Raw genomic sequence first — 23,041 nt, forward strand, 5'->3', positions numbered from 1 at the left:
TGAAAATGTGCACTGTTAAAAATATGTCTTGAAGATGAATATCAAAGCAATATTTTTTTTGTTTTAAGACACGGTTAAAAATAAATTATAAACAGTGTACATAGTCACCGGTCACAACTTTATATACACCTTGTGTGGTGCACAATGCCAGCATATATGTCCTGCATGTCACACACCTGTGCTATTGTGCACAGGCCACAATTTGATGAGAATAATACTTCACTCTGCCTTCTCTAGTGTTTCCTCAAATCAAGTAGTAATGTCACGATGACGCCGTCTTTTTCATCAGAGTTTAGCAGCTGATCCAACTTCGTAATGGCACATCTAAAATGTTGTGGACAAATGAACATGGAATGACACGGGAGGCTATAGGCAGCAGTCTCGGCTCAACAAAGGGAAAGAGGTCTGTCAGACTATACTCGGATGTCCACATTATTACTTCTACCACACTGTACGTCCACTACACTGTGACCAAAGGCATTCAAAACTGCGTGCAAGCTCACGTCCAAATGCATGAACCATCTTGGCATTGTTTACCCTGAGTATCCAACAATGTAACAACATTTATAAGAGCAAAAAGGTAAAAATCAACACAGGTCTCTATTAAATAATATTTAAAACCAGTAACTTCTGGATGTGAAAGCACCTTAAAGCATACTTGTTGCATAAGAATTAACTTCAGAGGTAATCTTGTTGTCAGCATGTCCAAAAATGAATTTTCATGAGGCCTCACCATGGTCTGTTTGTTTACAAATGAGGTTTGTATTTCAGGTCAAAACTTGTTATCTTTTGTTGCACATTGCAAAAGAACCATAGCAACAAACATACTGTATAACCATGTGTAAAAGTGAAGTGAAGTGAAGTGAATTATATTTATATAGCGCTTTTCTCTAGTGACTCAAAGCGCTTCTACATTGTGAAACCCAATATCTAAGTTACATTTTTAAACCAGGGTGGGTGGCACTGGGAGCAGGTGGGTAAAGTGTCTTGCCCAAGGACACAACGGCAGTGACTAGGATGGCAGAAGCGGGTATCGAACCTGGAACCCTCAAGTTGCTGGCACGGCCACTCTACCAACCGAGCTATACCGCTATAAAAGTGGTTGTATTGCACCCAATTTAATGATTCTCAATTCATTTCAAGACAAATTCTTGTGTCCCGGTGGTAATCCTAACTGTGATCAGTGAATGTTTCAACTTAAGAGCAAAAAAGGAAACTGAAGCAGGAGTGGGGCTGCGCCTTGAAATCGGTCACATGTCAACACCCAGGCGTACAGATGGCAGAGTCGGCAGTGTGGTTGATTGAGAAATTTTCCAACCATACTTCCTTCGTCAGACCTCATTCAGTGTCTGTCTCAATGACTTAATTCTGTATTCATTCATTTCGCATACATAACCTTCTGCAATCTGTGCAAAGAGATTTAATCATCTTAAATTTTTCCTTTTTTCCCCCTGCTTGTCACATTATTAGTCTTCACTGGAAGATCAATTCCAAATTTGATAGGGAGGCGGGCTTCAACTGACTGGTGGTCTAGATTCACTTTTCTTTTTTTTCTTTTTTTACAGAGATTTTGTTGCTGACTCAAGTAATTCAATGTGTATTGTTTGAGATAAAAGGCGGATAAAATCGAACAACGGGTGTTTTCTTGACAAAAATGTTTGTGTGTTTGTCTGCAGTGATTCTCAGCCGGTCTGGTAACTGCAATGAATGGTAACACATTCCATCCAGCCAACACCAGTGCAACATCAGGAGGCGGCCCTGGCGTTGCAGCGCCCCCGAGAGGCTGGAGAGAGTTCTGCGAGCTGCACGCCATCGCCACTGCGCGCCAACTTGCGGGACACTACCGGAGCTTTGCCAGGGAGCGCCCCCAACATGAGGTCCTCCCGCCGGAGACGTTCTCCAAGCAGTTCACTGACCTCTTCCAGCAGCACTTCACATACGAGGTCGATAAAGATGGCTCTCTCCTCCAGCAGAGCACTTGCCCCACTGCTGCCAGCAATTCCGCTACGGTGGCCCCACCCATTCCTTCGCAGACCGTGATCGGTCGATTACGGATCACCTCTTTGTCTGGGGTGCAAGACTACCGGGAGGCGGGTCGACAAGCCGGAGGAGCCGCTCGCTTTGCGGTGGTGTCCCCCAAAGTTGAGCCGGTTGTGGTGTGCAGGGAGCAAGAGGAACTGCTGCGGTGTGCCCCAGGAAACCCCCGATCAAGAAACCCAGTGCTGCTCAGGGGCTTGACCCGTAGTTTCGGAAGCGGGTCGGTGCTGTTCCGCAGCCGTAGTAACGAGGAGCTGTCCGGCACAGACAGTCGACAAGCATCTGACTCCTCAGCCTCCAATCCTGCACACGATGTCACACACTTCTCCGTTAGTCAGATTCGGCAATCTGTCAGGCGGCTTTTTAAGAAACGGCCTCTTCCTAGGCCCCCCTCATCACAGGACCTGTCTGCCAGCAACCCTACCCATGCCGTCATCAGCCCCTCAAACAGCCCCTCCTCTTTCTCACAAACCCGCTCTTCACTGAACTTTGACGCGGCGCCTGCAGCTTCACCGTCATTATCTGGAGTAGCTTCCAACTTCCTGGATCGTTTCCGTTGGTTACGCAGGTCAGAGTTCAACAGCTGCTGTAAAGAAGGTCAGCTGAGGTACTTGCTCGTGGACGACACCATCTCAGACTCGCAGCCGCGCTGGCAGCGCTGCCGCCTGCTGGTCAGGAGGATCAGGGACGCTGAAGGCAGAGGAGGCGAGAGCTACCAGTTGGAGCTCTATGATCCTCCAAAGGTAAGAACACATGTTCATGCACACAGTTGTTTGAATCAATTACCATAAGTCACCATTTTTCACAATATTTTTTGCCAAGCTGGAAAATCAAACACAGACATTAAAGGTGAACTGCATTTTTTTTGTTTTTTGCCTATCGTTCACAATCATTATGGAAGACACGAGGACGGATGTATTTTTTGGTAAAACATATTTCACTTACAACGGAGCTAATGGGAGGTCCGCTATTCCGCCAATAAAACCCCATAAATAACATCCAAAAACCACCCAAAACACTCAATGTACATTGTGTGACTTGAATATTCACCAAGTATTAAAGATATTGTTATTATAAGCGCAAACGCAGACAAACTATTTATAGCGGTGTCGTGATCACAAGCTTTTGTGCCTATATAGCATTGCTTTAAATGCGATAAATAAATGCTTTAAAATGTGATATCGGAAATTATCGGTATCGGTTTCAAAAAGTACAATTAATGACTTTTTAAAACGCCGTTGTACGGAGCGGTACATATCCGGTAAAACACGGATATAAACCCAGTCAGCAGCCCCTCCCCTCACCCCTCCCCCCTCTCCCACACACAACACAGGAGTTGACGACTGCAGTATGAGAGGTTTACTGGCGACGCTTGATGACCTCATCAAACCGCCACGAGCGGAGCATAACAACAACAAGAGTGTGTTGTTGCCGGTGCTGTAGCCGTGGCTAACAAGCGAGCTCGGTCGGTGACTGACTAACGACACCATGTCTATGGTTTGGGATTATTTTAAAGTGTGTCTGACGGATAAAAAACTGGCAATTTGCAATGACTGCAAAAAGTTGGTTATGCGAGGAGGAACCAAGACGTCTTCCTTTAATACGAGTAATTTAATCTCCCATCTCTTCAAGAATCATAAGGAGATACACGATGAATACAAGCGGAAGATGGATGAAAAGCAAACAACGAGAAAAAGTAGTACCACACAGTTTTCGCTTAAAGACTCCGCCGAGAAAAAACTAAAATACAACAAAAACTACCCCGGGGCGAAAGCTCACGTTGTGGTCAGGGACAACGCACGACGGTGGAGTTTGGTGTGGATAGTCTGCCCTGCATGTCGCACACTTTGCAGCTTGCAGTGAACGGAGATGCCCTGTCTCAACGCAGCATTTCAGAAGCTCTGGGTGATTGGTAGGCCACTTCAAGCACTCACCACTAGCTTGCAGCACATTTGTGTGACTCATACAAATACGTTAGAGCAGGGCAGATTGAGCCCAGTTTATAATTTCCTGTTATACAGTATGCCAGGCAGTCTTGCACTAAATGAGGACTATGTTATTGTTTACTTTATTACTCTAGTATACTCTGGACTGAAGCTGTGTGCCTTCATTGTTTTTGTAGCTGTTGTTTTGAGGCATGTTTAAAAAAAAAAAAAAGAATAATGCACTTTCTTAGACTTAGACTTAGACTTTGTGAAAGTCAAAGTATAGTATTTCCCATAGTTGTAGTGGGTATCAGGATTATCTCAGGGAGAGCATATCCCAAATTCCAAGCTGCTGTTTTGAGGCATGTTAAAAAAAATTATGCACTTTGTGACTTCAATAATAAATATGGCAGTGCCATGTTGGGACTTTTTTCCATAATTTGAGTTAAAGTTGTTCTCTTATTTTGGAAAACCTTGTTACATTGTTTAATGCATCCAGCAGAGCATCACAAAAAAATTAGGCATAATAATGTGTTAATTCCACGACAGTATATATCGGTATCGGTTGAAATCGGAATCGGTAATTACCGTAAGAGTTGGACAATATCGGATATCGGCAAAAAAGCCATTATCGGACATCTCTAATATAAATATATATATATATATATATATATATATATATATATATATATATATATATATATATATATATATATATATATATATATATATATATGTATATGTGTGTGAGTGTATATATATATATATATATATATATATATATATATATATATATATATATATATAAGTATACAGTATATGTGTGTATATATATATATATGTGTATACAGTATATATATATATATATATATATATATATGCATGTGAACGTATATGTGTGTAAATATGTATATATATGCATGTATGTATTTGTTTATTTGAAGTGTGAAGTTTATTTGACCTCCCTGCTTGGCACTCAGCATCAAGGGTTGGAATTGGGGGTTAAATCACCAAAATTGATTCCCGGGCGCAGCCACCGCTGCTGCTCACTGCTCCCCTCACCTCCCAGGGGGTAAACAAGGGGATGGGTCAAATGCAGAGGACACATTCCACCACACCTAGTGTGTGTGTGACAATCATTGATACTTCAACTTTTACTTTAACTTGAAGGACCATGTGCAGTTACATTAAAAAAATGGCTGCACCAGATTTAGCACCATGCTAATTTCCATTTGTAGTCCTTTTATGGCACAATCAGCATCCACAATTAAAATTACACAAGATTAAAAATACATAACAAGATAGAAATTACATAATAAAAAGCAATTTAAAATGCAAGTGTAATACATAGAGAAAGTCCATCCATTTCTACCGTGCGACTTACAAATCAATGTGCGGTCAAGTTACAGAATTTTAGCAGCATCATTTAAAGCGCCAAAGTATATAAAGTGTAACAGTTTTATCAAAATCCACAAAACACAGCATACAGTGGAGTAGCCATCAGATGGTACCCACAAGGGTATCATCCAATAGCTACGTATATACCCCATTGGTACTGCATATGTAAACAAAATGGCGATATTACACTATTGGACTTTTCCACAACTTTTACGCTTTTGGGATTTACTTCAGTGTGAATGACACTGGGGCCAGTAAGTACAGTGATAGTACCTTTTTATTTGTTATTCCTGTATCTTGGTAGTGATTTCCTGAAGAGGCTCTGGTGGCCATCAAATGGTACCCGGAGGGTGTGTGATCTGATGGCCAAATACCCGTTTGGTATTGTTAGTGTGAGCAGGACTGGTGGTCTAAAAGCCAGTCGTTGACTGCCTGACTGCCCATTCCATTCTTTGATGGCTTTGTTGGAAAAGGCTGATTGGGAGAAGGCAGACTTTTTTGGGGGACATTACAGTCACCTCTAGATATAGACTTTACACTCTGCTTGTTAGTTGAGAGTGTAGCTGAACGTATATTTTAGTTTAGTTTAGAAGGAGCAGCATCATTTAGGATCTTATGTACCAGGCAGATATTGGAGTACCTTATCAAGTTTTCAAAGCCAAGTATACTGTATTTTGCAAGAATGTTACAATGTTGGTATTGCTGAGGCTTTTTTGAGGATTTTCAGTGCTTGATTGCCAACTTGAAAACTATGTAATGATCTGAGAGAATTTAAAATGGTCTGTTTGGGTTGAAACCATGAGGACATACAGTACAAAATATGTGATATGAACATTGCATTGAAAAACGATTTAGCTGCTTCCAATGATAACGAGCTGGAAGTTGGCAATGTTGTATTTCAGAACATGACGTACCTTTTTAACATGATTTTTCAAATTTAGTGTAGGATCCAGCTTATTTAGTGTAGGATCAGCGTAAGGCAGGACTCGTTTAGCCACTCTGTTGCTCTGGCCATTGTCTGTATTTGTATTTGTCTGTATTTGCATCTGAACCGTGAATAGAGAAAACTGTGTCGTCAGCTAAGATCTCCACATCCTCACAGATGGAAGGTTACGCGGGAACCCAGGAGCAAAGAGGAGATGACAGCATTGAGCACAAGAAGCTTTAATCCAGAGCTCGGGAGTAAATACAAAAAACAATGGTGTAGGAGGCCTGTGCCACGAAAAAACTAGTAAAAAACAAATTACAAAAGAAAGGTGCCTAGAGGGAGGCAAGGAAGAGGCTGGGCACAAAAAAGTCATTTTCTAATACTCAATAGAAAGTATACAGGAAATACTTAGAGCTGGCAGAAGTAGACCATGATCAGGCATGTGGCCTGACAGCGAGGTAACAACAGACAAATATCCAACACCGGCAGGTGGACGCAATCAACTTAAGAAGCCTGGTGGTGATTGCTTACAGGTACGCTCAGCTCTTCTTGCCCTCCCCCTGGCGCCATGGCATCTAAGGAGAGAAAAAAAACACAAAAGGAGAGCAAGCACGAAAACAAGGAAAAGCAGGGTGCAATGAAAAAAATGCAACAATACCTCCAGGCCCCCCAATGGAAACCTGTGATAGAAATCGGATAGAAGTGATGGGTCGAGGATGGAAGGGGATGGGCAACGGCCTCAAAAGTCCAGCAGGACGTAGCTCAGGTGTAACAAACAGCCGACTCTCAGGACAGGCGGCTGGTGCCGGGGAACGTTTAGGTGCCTCTTCCTATTCCTTCTCCACACTCTACTGAAGACCACCGAAAATTCGCAAACATGGGACAACAGTCTCTAGGGGGGGCATCGTACATTGCCTGGGAGTGCAATATATATATATATATATATATATATATATATATATATATATATATATATATATATATATATATATATATATATATATATATATATATATATATATATATATATATGCACACATTCATTAATAATCGTGATTTCAATATTGATATAAATAATCTTGATTATCATTTTGGCCATAGTTGTACAGCCCCGTGTGTAAAACGAGATCTCATATATGAACACTATTTTAATCTATATGTACAAAATGTGCAGTTACGTCACAATGCCATCAGGTGCCATCTTGCAAAATTTGTTTTCATTTGTTTATTTCTTAGGTCCATAAGGTGCTATCTTGCACAATTTTCACATGTATTTGTATTTATTTATGTTATTATTTTGTTTCTGACGTATTACTTTGTTTTAGAGTTGTACGGTATACCGGTACTAATAAATTACCTCGGTACTAATGAATTAAAAACTGTACTATACTGCCTCTGAAAAATACCTCTACTGTTTTTTTTCAATGGACATTATGACGTGCCATTGTCACGACATGCTAGAAAACACACGCGTGCGGAGTACTTACAAGCAGATTGTGCTTTCATATGCACATTCAATTTTTACTTGGGGTACATGAAGCTCAGTGTTCTTATCTACAAAAATTTTTATTCTACAAAAGGAAATAATTTTGAATGTGTTTTTATTAATATAAAACTTGGTTAAAAAAAAATATATATATATATATAATATATATATATATATATATATGTGTGTATATATATATTTGTGTATATATATATATATATATATATATATATATATATATATATATATATATATATATATATACATATATGAGCACTTTTTTTTACAATTTTGAGCACATTTCAAAATACCACAATAATAATGATAATAGTGATAGTTTTGGTCACAATAAGTGTGATAAGAAATGTTCATAGCGTGACATCCCCAGTTATAACATAACTAAGTTACTGTATAACCATTTAAGTGTTGTTTGTGACTTAAAGAAGACAAAAAGTAGTGACAGAAGAAAGTTCATTTGTATTTCTTTGCATATTTTGCTTTGCTTTTTAACTCACTTTTTGCTTCTCCCACAATGTCTCCAATGCATCTATGGACATTCTTCACTGCCAATTATGCAAATTGGATTATGACATCATCGAGCCCCCTGCATCCAACCACCACAAATAGATTTTTGTTTGGGACAAGGGTACCTAACTACAAGTGTGAACGCAGCCTTAGAAGTACACACACACCCACGCGCGCCCACACCCAAACACCACACCCCGCACACACACACACACACACACACACACACACACACACACACACACACACACACACACACACACACACACACACACACACGCACACACAATCAAGGTAATCGGGGGAAACCCTGTACATGTAACTTCAACATTTTTATGTGAAATTATTATAAACCAATGTGCAAGAATTCATCTCTTGCACTGTGGTGAGTAGATACGCCTCCCACGCTGCTTCCTGTTTGTTTGGGGCTCACTTCAGCCACATGCTTTCCTAAAAGTGTTCTACATGTGACTTCGATCAGACTTGAATACGAAACTTGCGTTGATGTGCCAGGTTTTGAGCCGAACAAACTTGCATGTTTGAGTTTGCACCACAGTCATAGCAGTGATCTAGACTTTGCTTTACTCACGCTTGGGCCTGTGCTTGGCTCTCACATCGTGGTAGAAAACACTGCAATATATCAAGTTGGGTCCAGCTGCAAGGCGGCTTATATTTGCTCACCCAGTCCCCAGGAGCCCCGAACCGGTAATCATAGTGGCTCACTTGACTGTTGTCCTAGCCACAGCCATCCATAAGGTCAATGGAAACAGAGCGTTGTCTCCTCTGGGTGTGTGCCAGTGTGTATTCTGGCCCACATGCTTATGGTAGGTCAGTGAGAAAGATGTTGCATGTGTGCACTTGGTAGTGTTTTATATTTAGAAGCTCTCAACCTCTCTGCCAGCTGCTAGCCCAACCACATGCTTAAAGTAATTGAGTTAATGATAGAGCCAGAGCGCTGTATGCCCGTGCATACGTGTGCAAAGGCCTTGGCAGGGTTTTTTGCCGACTTCATGGCCGCTCTTTTGAGGGCTCTCTCGCTTTTGTGTGTTTGTGCTTGCAGACACGCGTGTGGAATCTTGGCAGGACAGAGACTTAAGGGCCCAGAGAATGGCCTTAAAAGGCAGGAGAGCTGTTCACTATCATGCACACAAGCTTAGAGTCATGTGGAGAAAAAGATCATGTGAGGAAAATTTGTTTAAACTTGTGTGGATGTTTCACACATTTGATAACAGCGTGTGAGCGCAAATATGGCTGTAATGAGTGTGGCTGTAATGTTATTTATATCCTTGGTATGTGTATTTTGTGTGAAACAGCAGCATTATCAGAAAACTAATTTAGCCAAAGGAGGAAGCTGCTTGGCAACTGATAATATATTAAAGTGAGAAAAGTTCCAGCTATGACGCAAATGCAAAAAGTTCAAAGAAATCTATCAGATATACCTGCAAGAGGATTTGTCTGATAACTTGCAGTGACAATGGAGTTTTAGATATGGCAACGGTAGGGGGGTGGTTGTCGACAGTAAATAAAAGTGGAAATGCAGTCTTTTCAAGTGTATCAAGTGTTTGTGTTGTCAGTGGAGCATAAACGAAAGCCTGTTTCACTTCTGCATTGTCTAGATTGAGGTTGGAACAGGGCATTGTGTAATAAACATTTGCGGCCTTGTTAGTATTTGCAATGGAAGTTTGATCCAAAATGATAAATTTATGCATGTGCTTTGAATTGGCCAAACTTTGGAAATTGTCAGATATTTTAATGCTATTTTGGAAGGGGTGGTCATATGTTGATTTGTTTAAATTTAGAATTTAATTTCCTCCTGAGAAAGTAATGGAAAATGAATTAATCAGTTTTAGGTTCCATCAAAGCATAATGTACTAGCAATGCTTTAAGTAACATTTTTAAATCTATTTTATTCAACCAAGCAAAAGCTCATTGAGATTAAATATCTATTTTCCAAGAGTGACTTGTCCAAGATGACAACATACCACACCTTAACGCAGTACTTCTCCATTATTTTCTTCGACTATAAATGGTGTCATTTGTATACTTGGACACAGGCCGGGGTCTGATCACCCCCGGATGATTAAAGACCCGAAACACACTATGACCCCGGGTTTATCACTGATGATGTGTCCAAGCATCACCGTGAGGTGTATTCAAGTTGTATAGAAAACAAAAAAGAAATATAGATTAACTTACAACAAAAAATTACTTTATTAACATTGTTTTTTAGTCTGTAACAGAAAACATTTTAAGTGCATCAATTTGCCAGAAATTGTAATCCTGGTTTAAACTATATATTTGTTTTCTAACTTAAACCATTTCATCCATCCATCCATCCATTTTCTACCGCTTATTCCCTTTGGGGTCGCAGGGGGCGCTGGAGCCTATCTCAGCTACAATCGGGCGGAAGGCGGGGTACACCCTGGACAAGTCGCCACCTCATCGCAGGGCCAACACAGATAGACAAACAACATTCACACTCACATCCACACACTAGGGCCAATTTAGTGTTGCCAATCAACTTATCCCCAGGTGCAAATTAAATGAACTCAACAAATCAGAACTACAATCAGTTTTATCGGCCAAGTATGTTTAACACACAAGGAATTGAAGTTGGAACAGGGCATTGTGTAATAAACATTTGCGGCCTTGTTAGTATTTGCAATGGAAGTTTGATCCAAAATGATAAATACAGGTTTATGCATGTGCTTTGAATTGGCCAAACTTTGGAAATTGTCAGATATTTTAATGTTAGTTTGGAAGGGGTGGTCATATGTCGATTTGTTTAAATTTAAAATTTAATTTCCTCCTGAGAAAGTAATGGAAAATGAATTAATCAGTTTTAGGTTCCATCAAAGCATAATGTACTAGCAATGCTTTAAGTAACATTTTTAAATCTATTTTATTCAACCAAGCAAAAGCTCATTGAGATTAAAAATCTATTTTCCAAGAGTGACTTGTCCAAGATGACAACATACCACACCTTAACGCAGTGCTTCTCCATTATTTTCTTCGACTATAAATGGTGTCATTTGTCTAGAAAACAAAAAATAAATATAGATTAACTTACAACAAAAAATAACTTTATTAACATTGTTTTTTAGTCTGTAACGGAAAACATTTTAAGTGCATCAATTTGTCTGAAATTGTAATCCTGGTTTAAACTATATATTTGTTTACTAACTTAAACCATTTCATACTGAAAAATAAAATTAAATGAACTCAACAAATCCAACGCTGTTCTGAATCTAAGAACTACCAACAGTGTGTTTCATTATTTTATCCTTAACTGGCATGAAAGTGGAACCATTAGTTCATCATTGTGAAAACACAACATAAGTGGATAAACACAGGCTTTTCCACTGTTCAGACACCACAACTTTAGCGACGTGCAGGGTGGCCGCTTTAGTGATCGTTCTCCACTGTGCTTTTTTCTTATCGTACATGTTGTGTAAAAGATTTCACCACAGTAAGCTGTTATTTAGCAGGAGTTTGTTTGTTTGTGTGTTCTTGATCGACTTGTAAAGAGTTTAATTTTCCCCACTCGACTGGATGCTTCAGTTTCAAATGCTGGAATAATTTTGTTGTTTTGCTGCCTTTTTTAAACAAACTTTGCAGCATGCAGTCTTTTTGTTACCGACCTGTTGTCGCAAAACCAAACCTCTGACAACACTATTATTTTCTTTGGCACAAGCGTCTCACTCTCATTTGCGTTAGCATTAGTCATGTTGTGCTAGGTCTATGGATCTCCCTAAGGATTTAGGGGGAGTGTGGAAGCTAAAGTACGGAAGTTCCTGGGGGCAAATAAGTATGCCGGAACAAGAAGCGTAAAACATAGATTTTTAATTTTTTAAATAGTCTGCAACAAAAAACTAAAATTTATCACCCAGGCCGAAATTAACCAGAAGAGAAAAATGGTTGCAGCCACCACATGTGTGAAAACATCAAAAGCATATGAACATTTTCCTAAAACACCCCAAAGCGGACTTTGCTTTTCATGGCAGTACGTCTGTGATGTGGGAGGATTAAAGCCGAGGCATGTCGGACATCTGGAGGATGCAGTCTCCTACTCTTTTCGGTAAGACAGTTAGCTTGTTTTTTTGCTGGCCAATGACAAAGAGTTGTGTGAAAAATAGATTTGACAATCATTTTACCCAAAGTCTTCCAGCTAAACTTTGTTTATATGCTTTTGTGCAGCTTTTTAAACACATCATTATCACAATTTATATACAGTATTTATATATATATATATGTATATATATATATATATATATATATATATATATATATATATATATATATATATATGTATATATTAGTGCGTGTGCCTCGCAATACGAAGGTCCTGGGTTTGATTCCTGGGCTCGGGGTCTTTTTGTGTGGATTTTGCATGTTCTCCTCTGGGTACTCTGGCTTCCTCCCACCTCCAAAGACCTGCACTTAGGGATAGGATGATTTGCAACACTAAATTAGCCTTGTTGTGTGTCTATCTGTGTTGGCCCTGTGATGAGGTGGCGACTTGTCCAGGGTGTGCCCGCCTTCCACCCGAATGCATCTGGGTTAAGCACCAGCACCCCCACGTCCCTGAGAGGGACAAGCGGTAGAAAATGGATGGATGGATATATAATTACAATAAATATACTGTGTGTGTATGTATATATATATATATATATATATATATATATATATATATATATATATATATATATTTATATATTTATATATTTATATATATATATATATATGTATGTACACACACATATAAATACATATATATGTAGATATATACTGTATACATACACACACACACATATATATATATATATATATATATATATATATATATATATACACGTATGTGTATATGTATATATTTTTGTGGATATATATATGCATATATATATATATATATATATATATATATATATATATAAATGTGTATATATATAAATGTGTGTATATATATATATATATATATAAATGTGTATATATATATATTTGTATATATATATATATGTGTGTATATATATTGTATGGAAGCTGTTTTCTGAAGTTTGTTTTTCTTGCTGCTATTTTGACTGTCCATCCATCCATCCATCTTCTTCCGCTTATCCGAGGTTGGGTCGCGGGGGCAGCAGCCTAAGCAGGGAAGCCCAGACTTTCCTCTCCCCCGCCACTTCGTCCAGCTCTTCCCGGGGGATCCCGAGGCGTTCCCAGGCCAGCCGTGAGACATAGTATTCCCGACGTGTCCTGAGTCTTCCCCGTGGCCTCCTACCGGTCGGACGTGCCCTAAACACCTCCCTAGGGAGGCATTCGGGTGGCATCCTGACCAGATGCCCGAACCACCTCATCTGGCTCCTCTCCATGTGGAGGAGCAGCGGCTTTACTTTGAGCTCCTCCCGGATGGCAGAGCTTCTCACCCTATCTCTAAGGGAGAGTCCCACCACCCGACGGAGGAAACTCATTTCGGCCGCTTGTGCCCGGGATCTTGTCCTTTCGATCATAACCCAAAGCTCATGACCATAGGTGAGGATGGGAACGTAGATCGACCGGTAAATTGAGAGCTTTGCCTTCCGGCTCAGCTCCTTCTTCACCACAACGAATCGATACAGCGTCCGCATTACTGAAGACGCCGCACCGATCCGCCTGTTGATATCACGATCCACTCTTCCCTCACCCGTGAACAAGACTCTGAGGTATTTGAACTCCTCCACTTGGGGCAGTGTCTCCTCCCCAACCCGGAGATGACACTCCACCCTTTTCCGGGTGAGAACCATGGACTCGGACTTGGAGGTGCTGATTCGCTTCACACTCTGCTGCGAACCGATCCAGTGAGAGCTGAGTATCCTGGCCAGATGAAGCCATCAGGACCACATTATCTGCAAAAAGCAGAGACCTAATCCTGCAGTCACCAAACCGGATCCCCTCAATGCCCTGACTGCACCTAGAAATTTTGTCCATAAAAGTTATGAACAGAATCAGTGACAAAGGGCAGCCTTGGCGGAGTCCAACCCTCACTGGAAACGTGTCCGACTTACTGCCGGCAATACGGACCAAGCTCTGACACTGATCGTACAGGAAGCGGACCGCCACAATCAGACAGTCCGATACCCCATACTCTCTGAGCACTCCCCACAGGACTTCCCGAGGGACACGGTCGAATGCCTTCTCCAAGTCCACAAAACACATGTAGACTGGTTGGGCAAACTCCCATGCACCCTCAACGACCCTGCCCAGAGTATAGAACTGGTCCATATTTTGACTGTCCTTTTGTTAATTAAAAAAAATGTATACTTTGTATCTAATGGCACTTTCCCTGTCTTTGTTTTTGAATGGAGGAAATGTTAATAGTTATTTTTCCCCTAATGAGCAGAACAGTTCATAAATTATTATTTCTGAACTAAGTCGTCCTCCTTGTTCGTTAGCACATGGCTAAAAAAACAGTATGTCAAGCTGAATGTAAAAGCCCATGGCTCAATAAGAGCCATCGAATAGGTGTACGATTAGTCGTCTAATTGTTAAGATAGTCGATTATTCGACTATTGAGATAGTCAGTAGTTGCAGCCCTATTTTATACGTCACATTTTAACATTCTAAACTATCATGTACAAATGAAAATAATGGTTTTAAATTGTAGCAGCCGACAAAGGGATAAACATACAGAGGCTAAGGCCATCTCCACACAAACATGGATATTTTCAAAAACGCCTTTCCAGTGCTAAAACAATCTTCATCCACACAAGTGTAGTTTCAAAACAGTTTCTGTTTACATGAAAACACATTCACTAACCGTCATACTCATATTGTCCAATGAGATGCCTAAAAAGAAGCCACAGCTGACTTGGTGACACTATAACACTCTATAACAACTCTGTTTATCAATATAGTGATACATTGCATGTACCAGAATATGTCTTTAAAATCAGTGCACACTCTCATGAAGCCCAGGAAACATCATGAATATTTTTTTTCTGCTCGTGCATGTAATATGCACACACGCGTGTCTGACAACTGACGCTGCATGAAACAAAACAACCGTAAGTAAATAACTTCACGTTTTGTTGTTAAATATAATTTAAAAACATGAGATGATATTACACATTCCTTATGGCACAATTGAAGTATTACTTGTCCACCTACACACACACACACACACATACACACACACTCATATGCTGAAGCTGAAGTTTTTTTTATCTCTCTTTTCTGACCGTAGTTTACAAAAGTCTCTCAGAGGCCCAAAAAAAAAGGAATGTAAGTGTTTTTAAAGTGTTTGTGGTTTGTTTGGACTTGGCCTATTAAAATGTAGCGAATCCATTGAACTCCTGTATTTACTGAGTTGGGGAGGTCTAACTCAAAATGTGTATTTGCATTACATTACTGCTAACATGGACCTGATGTTAGTTTGATTAAAAGCAATCGTTAGTCTGCATTTTTGCAACCATTGCGGGAATGACTGCTTTAACTAAAGTTCTAATTTTAGTAATTTTATTCAATTAAAATGTATTTTTGTTAACCACTATGAGTGAATATCACGTCTGTTTTTCTTCTGCATACGTGATGACAAAACAAGCAGGGCCGGCAGAAGTGAATCTTGTCATTTCAGCTGAAAGGACGGAAGTGAAGATGGAAGCATCACTAATGCTGCGATACCGCCTCAGCCGTTAGTTTTCAGTATCTCCAGTAAGACCAACCGACCCTGCAACCTGTGAAAATTTACATCCCACCGTTTGTCGATTTAGAGCCAATATGTGACACTGACATTGCGTATCGCTTTTCTTTTCCTAGCTTTGATGTTTCTGTCTGTCAGCTTTTGCAGTACATATCCTCATTCTTCTCATATGCACACTCCAAAAAAAAACGTAGTACCGACAAGCTGTGAAATTTGCCAGGAAAGTCGCGGTGTCACTCCCTTCCAAAAGTCACTTCATTTACCACAGACAGCTAAAAGTCTCTCAGCGAATATGTTTCCTCAGATCTCCTGTAGGCTTCGTCCTAATCACATCTTTTGTGCGTGTGTGTATGCGTGTGCATGTGCGTGTGTGTCTGTGTTTGTTCCAACTTTTCTCACCTTAATCTTTCCCACATGGTTTCTTTTCATGCTTGTGTGATGTTCTTCTTGACTTTGTCCTTTGCAGTCTGTTTGTCCTCTCAACCACATATTTAATGTACTTTTGGAGCTATCAAGGTTGCCAGATGTGCATTACTGTAATAATTTACTGGCGTATTGGGTTGCCAATTTCCTAAAAAATAAATAAGGGAAACTTTGGGCCTGATCTCAGCGTGTGCAAACAATACAATTTTGTGTACCATTAGTGGGCATGTTGCATGTGATCTGTGACTGCATGTGCAATTGAAAAGTGGTGCAGACCAACTTATTTAAAAAAGGTTTTTGCGTGTACTACACAGGGCTTTCACCATGGAGACACTCAATCATTTACTGCACATCATGTCAACATGCACTAGTCGTGTTTTGCTATGTTTTCAAACATGCAGCAGACATGTACCACTTTTATGGGCATTTTAGAAGCAGTCCTGCAGTGCATCTATACTGAAACCACTTTTTAAAATAATTTTGCGCACAAAGTTTTGCTAATGGGAGAGGCCGCGGCACCGACTGTGAATGTGAAAAATATGCAAGACAATGTATATTGCAAGAAGTTTTTTTCACATTGCACATGTGTTAATAAAATTCTCTTGTATATAAAAAACCTAACATTACAAAAAAAAAAACGCCAGCAGACACCAAACACATTAATTGAATTTGCTTCAGTCGGCCCCTTAAGTCATCAGTAGTAAAATTATAAAATTACATTGCTGAATAAGCAATATGTCTTTTTTTATTTTTGACAGTCTATATATGTTGACAAGCACAGCTGCTGAGCAACTTATCATGTGTGTAGCTGTGTCAGTTTGTACATACTTTTCAGATAAGCTAAATAAAGGAGCAAAATAGCGCTGGCAGTTGAGCTTTATTCTTTATAAATAAAACTGCGTGTGCAGAATAATTGTATTTGCATTTTCCCCTCCCAGTACTATGGGCTTTATAATATTCAGCATACATTCTGTATATTCATGAAGACAGACCCGCTAAATGGATTGTGCTCCTTATTCTGCTCGCTAAACAGACGCAATTTTCTGTGCACAGTGCACACGTTTAGTAGATCAGCTTTGTCCGTGCAATCAAGTTTGCACATGTTTTAGTACACAGTTACACACAAACCTTTAGAAGATCAGGTCCTTTGTTGGCAGGGCCGACCTGATTCCCCCTTTTTTTATTTCTGGGAAACTATTTACATACTATTTCATTCAAACCTAAATTTAATTAAATACTGTATGACTTGCTACCATGTTGTACTGAGCAGCCAGGACAGAAATCCTTGCTGCTCTGGTCGCTTTTACCATTCTTGAGGTCTTGTGAGATAAGATGACATCTCCTGCATGACTTTATGCACAACAGCAGTTTGATGCTTTGTGCGACATAATAGTCACAGAACATTTTGGTTGTAGTCTGACTTGTACGACTTTAAATTTAGATGTTCAGTGGTTTGTGACAGATGATAGATCGAACTGTCACCATGATAAAGTCTTGTTTTAAGTGACTTTTTCAAAGGGGACCTATGGTGATTTTAATATACCTACAGTGATTTTAATATAAATTTAAAACAATTCCTTATGTCAAGATAACACCAGAAGTCGTTCCCAGATTTCAAATAAAACCATATCACACCCAAAAGTATCATAACTTATCTTTTAAAAATGTACACTGTTTAGATATATATCTTGAAGTCGTCACCGCTTTTTTTTTTTCAGTCATGGTCAAAAATAAACTTCATAAACATTATATAAATTCACCCAGTCACAACATAAGGTGCACTTGCACGTTTGTCGATCGATTCAGTCTGCATAAAAACATGCTGCTTTGACGTGGCCAGAATGCAGAACCCTGCGAACAGAGGCATCCAAAATGTATAGACCTTATGATTTGGCACTTTGGCATTGTTTAACACAATAATTCTAAATTGTAAAAACAGAAAAAAGTCAGAAAAAAATAAATCCATTACATGTCTCCTGTAACATTAAGTACCATATTTTTTAACACTATATTATGTTATTATTATCAACTTGTTGCCATGTTATACTACGCAGCCAGAACAGCAGTAATTACTTTTTTCAGTTCTGTGATCGTCATTATACGTTTCCCCTTGTGTGGCTTCATGCTAAATGGTGTTTTTATATCTCCAGTTTTGTGAGACATATTTTCACTAAATATGTTGTTCCGATCCCAATTAGTACGACTTTAAGGCTTTTAAATTCGGTGTCCAACCGTAGATATGGAGGCGCTTAGGTGCAAACCACTGCAGATGATAGGAAAAGGCATTTGTAATAGTTTTTGCATAGTCGGGCTCCATTGTCCATCTGTTGCGGGTTACTTGTACTTCAGCCTCTCATATGGCAACACGCAGTGTTAATTTGGCTCTCGTTGCATACCACAACTAAAGCTCTCGGCACACATGGGCCCAGTCAGCTGAACCAAAAACCAAATGGAAGCAGCCGCGAAAGAGAGAGCGGGATGGAGAGGCACCGGAAATGCAACAGCAGGACACATTAGAAACACAGCCGGCAGTGCTAAGATAGGAAAGCCACGATGTCTGTTTTTAAGTGTTTCTCTTGGCCCACGATTTGCACATGTCTTGCATAATCTGATCTCACAAAAGAAGGTTCTGTTGTATTTCTTTTCAGCAATGTTCTTACTTATGTTTCGGATTGGTATTTAAGGCTCACTTTTACTTGTCAGTTATGTTGCCAAATCTGTGGGATATTCTGGCAAATTGACGACGTGCACATTGTATTGTGCCTGGACTATTGCATCACAAGGAATAGTAAGCGAGCCTTTGTTACTTACCTTTTAACAATTATCTGCTAAAAAAAAAAAGTGATTAAAAAGAGAGGTGCACAAAGAGGTGTTAAGCAACAACATACCCAACATCTTTAATCTACAATAAAAAAAATATATCACATCATTTCACTATACTGCTGCTGAAAACGCCTTTGCATGTGTGTTTCGCTGTGACAACAAAAAACAATCGAGAGAAAAATCTAAAGGAAGTGAAGTGGTTAGAGTCATGTGGTCAAGATGTTTGTCAGATCGTGCTCTTGTCTTGTCTTTCTAGTGCATAAACCCATGAATGCGCTTGGGTATTTAACCTTGAATATGTCCTGGTTTAAAAAAAGAAATGTTGACTGTAATGATCAAAAATGGCAGCTTCCTAAAAACTGCTGTAAATACATCACATATAATAATTGTATCCATTTTAAACAAGGCAGTTAATTAAAAAACAAAAACTATATTCAAACTACTATATTTTTGGGTTTTTAAAGACAAGTTTTATTGAAAAAATAGCAATATATATAAAATATATTATTTATTTTACTAGTATATGATTAGAAGTATTTGCTTATTATTTTTTATTTTTGTTATTAGGGACTGTGATGGGTCAGTGATTGGTCTTACAATTTATTTGTATGCCTTATTATTTTTCCTACAGTGTCGAAAAAAACTCCCAAAAAACAAAACCTAACACTTTCAAAAAACTCCGGTAAATATTAAATTTTTTCCCTTAAATTAAACAAGTACAATTTTTAAAACTACTGTGGCTGAAATATATAATTCATTTATATTTTTTGTTATTTTACACCTTTAAAAGCTATTATGTTTACATAGGCCACTGATTTTTTATTTGGAAAAGAAAATCAAAGACCAATACCATCACACACCCTTATCAACAGCGATACACCCGCAACCCCTGACAGGGACAAGGGGGTAGAACATGGATGGATTGATGGAAATATAGACATATGAGGCAAGTTCAGATTGAAGGATAACAATAGTTTGTGTTAAGATAATTTACATTTTCAATGGTTTTTGATAGGATTTTTTTGTCTCTTGGAAGAAATGTGACGCTTTTTTTGTACCATTTTTTTTTTTCGTTTAAGGAACAGACAAATGAATTCTAAAATGTTTTCAAAATTAATATCATCTGACAAACTGAATGGCTCAAAATGTTTCCTGGATCTCTTACAGTAAGTGTTAGTCCGCTATTCTTGCGTATGTGTGTTCACCTACAACCACAACGACCAGGCACACAACCGTGCTGAGTTGCTCGTGGAAAGCCCCCATGGCACTGCTGTTCCACTTTATATTGGCCTTATTTGCATGCACAATAATCCCAAGCTTAGTGAAAAAAGTCATCATATCTTAAATATACCCAACCTGTTTGGTGGGTCGTTTTCCTGGTGTTGCATGTCATGACTCAGACTTTCAGCTTGTCTCCTGGTTAATTTTTGGGGTGCATGTTGGCTTTTGCCCCAAAATGTGCACAAATTTGCTGACAAATACCAATGTTATGCCAGTGTCACACGATTGAATTGTGGACAGATTTAGTCTTGCTTTGCCTGGCTTTACATAATGTTGCGTGACCGATATTTGCATAGGCGTACTTAAGTGGTTAAAGTTATTTACTTGGTCACGGTGCACAATATGATGCTATTCTCCCAAGGATAACAATGCATAGTCAAGAGCAATGTATACCGAGTACTGGTATTTTTTGGTACCGGTTTCTAATTTGTTTGGTCTATGACGACCGTTAAGATTCTGGACAAATGATACAGCTATCTATATTTGTTTTATCCAGCTCACTGTCGTAAATATGACATGCGCGCTGTCACATTCACTTCAGGTACCGCTGATCTGCATAAAAAAAGACACGGGTAGTATCTGTTAATGAGCTTGGAATAATCACAAATAAGGAAGCAACACCACACATAAGTTTGTTAAACAATATTTCCTCCTCAAAAGTCCTTTTAAAGTTAAGCACGCCAATAATAGTTAGTGTCAGTTTAAAGTGAACACACTTTACTCACGACCGCCGCTACTGCGCTTCATCAACCACCCTCCTAGCCATCCAGTAATCCACAGGCCAATATAATTTTTTTTTAAAGAGAAAAATTAAAGTGATATAATGATTCATAAAGTTGCTCTGAAGCAAGATGGCATCCGCTGACAGGTCTCTAGTCGCCGTCTGACGTCACTCCATTGCGCCCTGTTTGCATGGCGTCAAAACACACCTTGCTTAAATGCACACCCACCTAACATGCTAATTGGTTGTATTATTATTATTATTATTATTATTGTGATATATATTTTGTATTATATATCATGTAAAAGTTATGTGCTCTGCACATGAATGCCATACATAAATATTATTTCCAGCTAAGTGCAATTGTAATTAATGGAAAAACAGTGATGGATCTGGGTGGTCGTTACAATATGATGACATGACTGCATTGCACCTTGCGCTGCAAACATAGTTGACTTGTTTAAGACTTAAAAAGCAGGTGTTGATAAGAGATTTCCCTGCTGTGAGATGTTACAGCAGTTAAGATACTTTATCTGTTAAGTTGGACAGGTGCAAAATTACAGTTGTATGAAAAAAGTGGTCTTTCCAGGCATGCTTTTCAGTAGGTCTTAATAAAATCACTTTTAATCTGTTTTTCAGCATGGAGGTTACGTTGGCAAACACACTTCAAAAACGCTATTGTGTAACCTGAGACATATTTAAAATTGCTGAAAAATATAATAATTTGGGCCTTTGGATACAATTTATATCCATCCCTTCAGCCAGGCTCCTTCTGAAAGAACTTCGCAACTTTACTCATCCCTCTCTCTATCATCCTGCTTCTCTCATTCCCTTAGGTTTCCATTACATTACTCTCAATTATTAATTTTCGGGTGCCTCTCAAATGTTTTAAGAAATTCTATTGCCAGTGGAGCTTACGTGTCTACTGAGCTGTAACCTCCATGTTGTGAAAACTTCCAGAGGAGTTTGGCCCTGGCCAGTCACGTCTGGCTTTGACGCTTGTGTGGAAAATGTTATCTCAATTTGATGTCCCTCCCACTGCAAGCATGTTTCTGGATAAACCCAAACCAAGTGAAGCCAGGAGGTGCGAAAGTGCACTAGAATGTTTGTTTAGGCGCTGCAAACTGGGCAAGAAAGAACTCAGGGTTGTTCATCCCTTCATTAAGATTGACGCCACGCTTTTTTAAATGTCCCAATGGAACCAGTATCAGTATTTTGTGATATTTTTTTGAGTCGCATTTAAACACATTTTGTTAATCTTTAAATGCGGAACATGACATAGTTATTTCTTTTTAAATATACAGTTGCACTCTCCGCAGGCTGCTGCTAAGTAGTAATGGTCAAAGGGTTCCTACCAAAGTATGGCAAAGTTTTGAATTTGATTTTATAAATTTCCAGGACTGGGAAAGAATGGAAAACTATTCATGTTTCCCAGATTGTTACCAATGTTCTGTCTTCTCAAAGATAACATTATGAATAACCAGAAAAACCCTCAGAGTACAGACCTCTGCCTCTGCTGCCCTGTCTCCCAATTGTAAAAAAGTCCTGAATCCAGAAAGTAATCCAGGTCAACGCTAAAATCCAATTATTTGTTCTTTATCCAATTTCTAACATTTTTTGAACATTTGATTAAAATCCGCCCATAACTTTTTGAGTTATGTTAATTAACTAACAGACAAATCAACCCCAGTGAACACATTATCTCCTAGGAAGAAATGGATCCATTTGTTTTTAGGGCTCTCTTCTTCTTCTCGTGTCACACACCTCCACACACTGTCGAGCTTGGTTGTTGCTCAGAACTTGTTGGTTACACTGCTAAGGC

General features: G+C 39.2%; 1 protein-coding gene across 1 annotated transcript in view; it reads left to right on the forward strand.

The window, feature by feature from the left end:
- Window positions 1-23,041, forward strand: part of sh2b3 (SH2B adaptor protein 3) — a 122,500-nt gene that overhangs the window by 47,945 nt on the left and 51,514 nt on the right. The window contains exon 2 of the mRNA XM_061928233.1: window positions 1,677-2,780. Coding sequence (XP_061784217.1) covers window positions 1,704-2,780 — 1,077 coding nt within the window. The 5' untranslated portion in view covers window positions 1,677-1,703. The remainder of the gene's footprint in view (window positions 1-1,676; window positions 2,781-23,041) is intronic.

This window comes from Nerophis lumbriciformis, linkage group LG33 (assembly GCF_033978685.3).
Source record: "Nerophis lumbriciformis linkage group LG33, RoL_Nlum_v2.1, whole genome shotgun sequence".
NCBI classification, from domain to species: Eukaryota; Metazoa; Chordata; class Actinopteri; order Syngnathiformes; family Syngnathidae; genus Nerophis; species Nerophis lumbriciformis.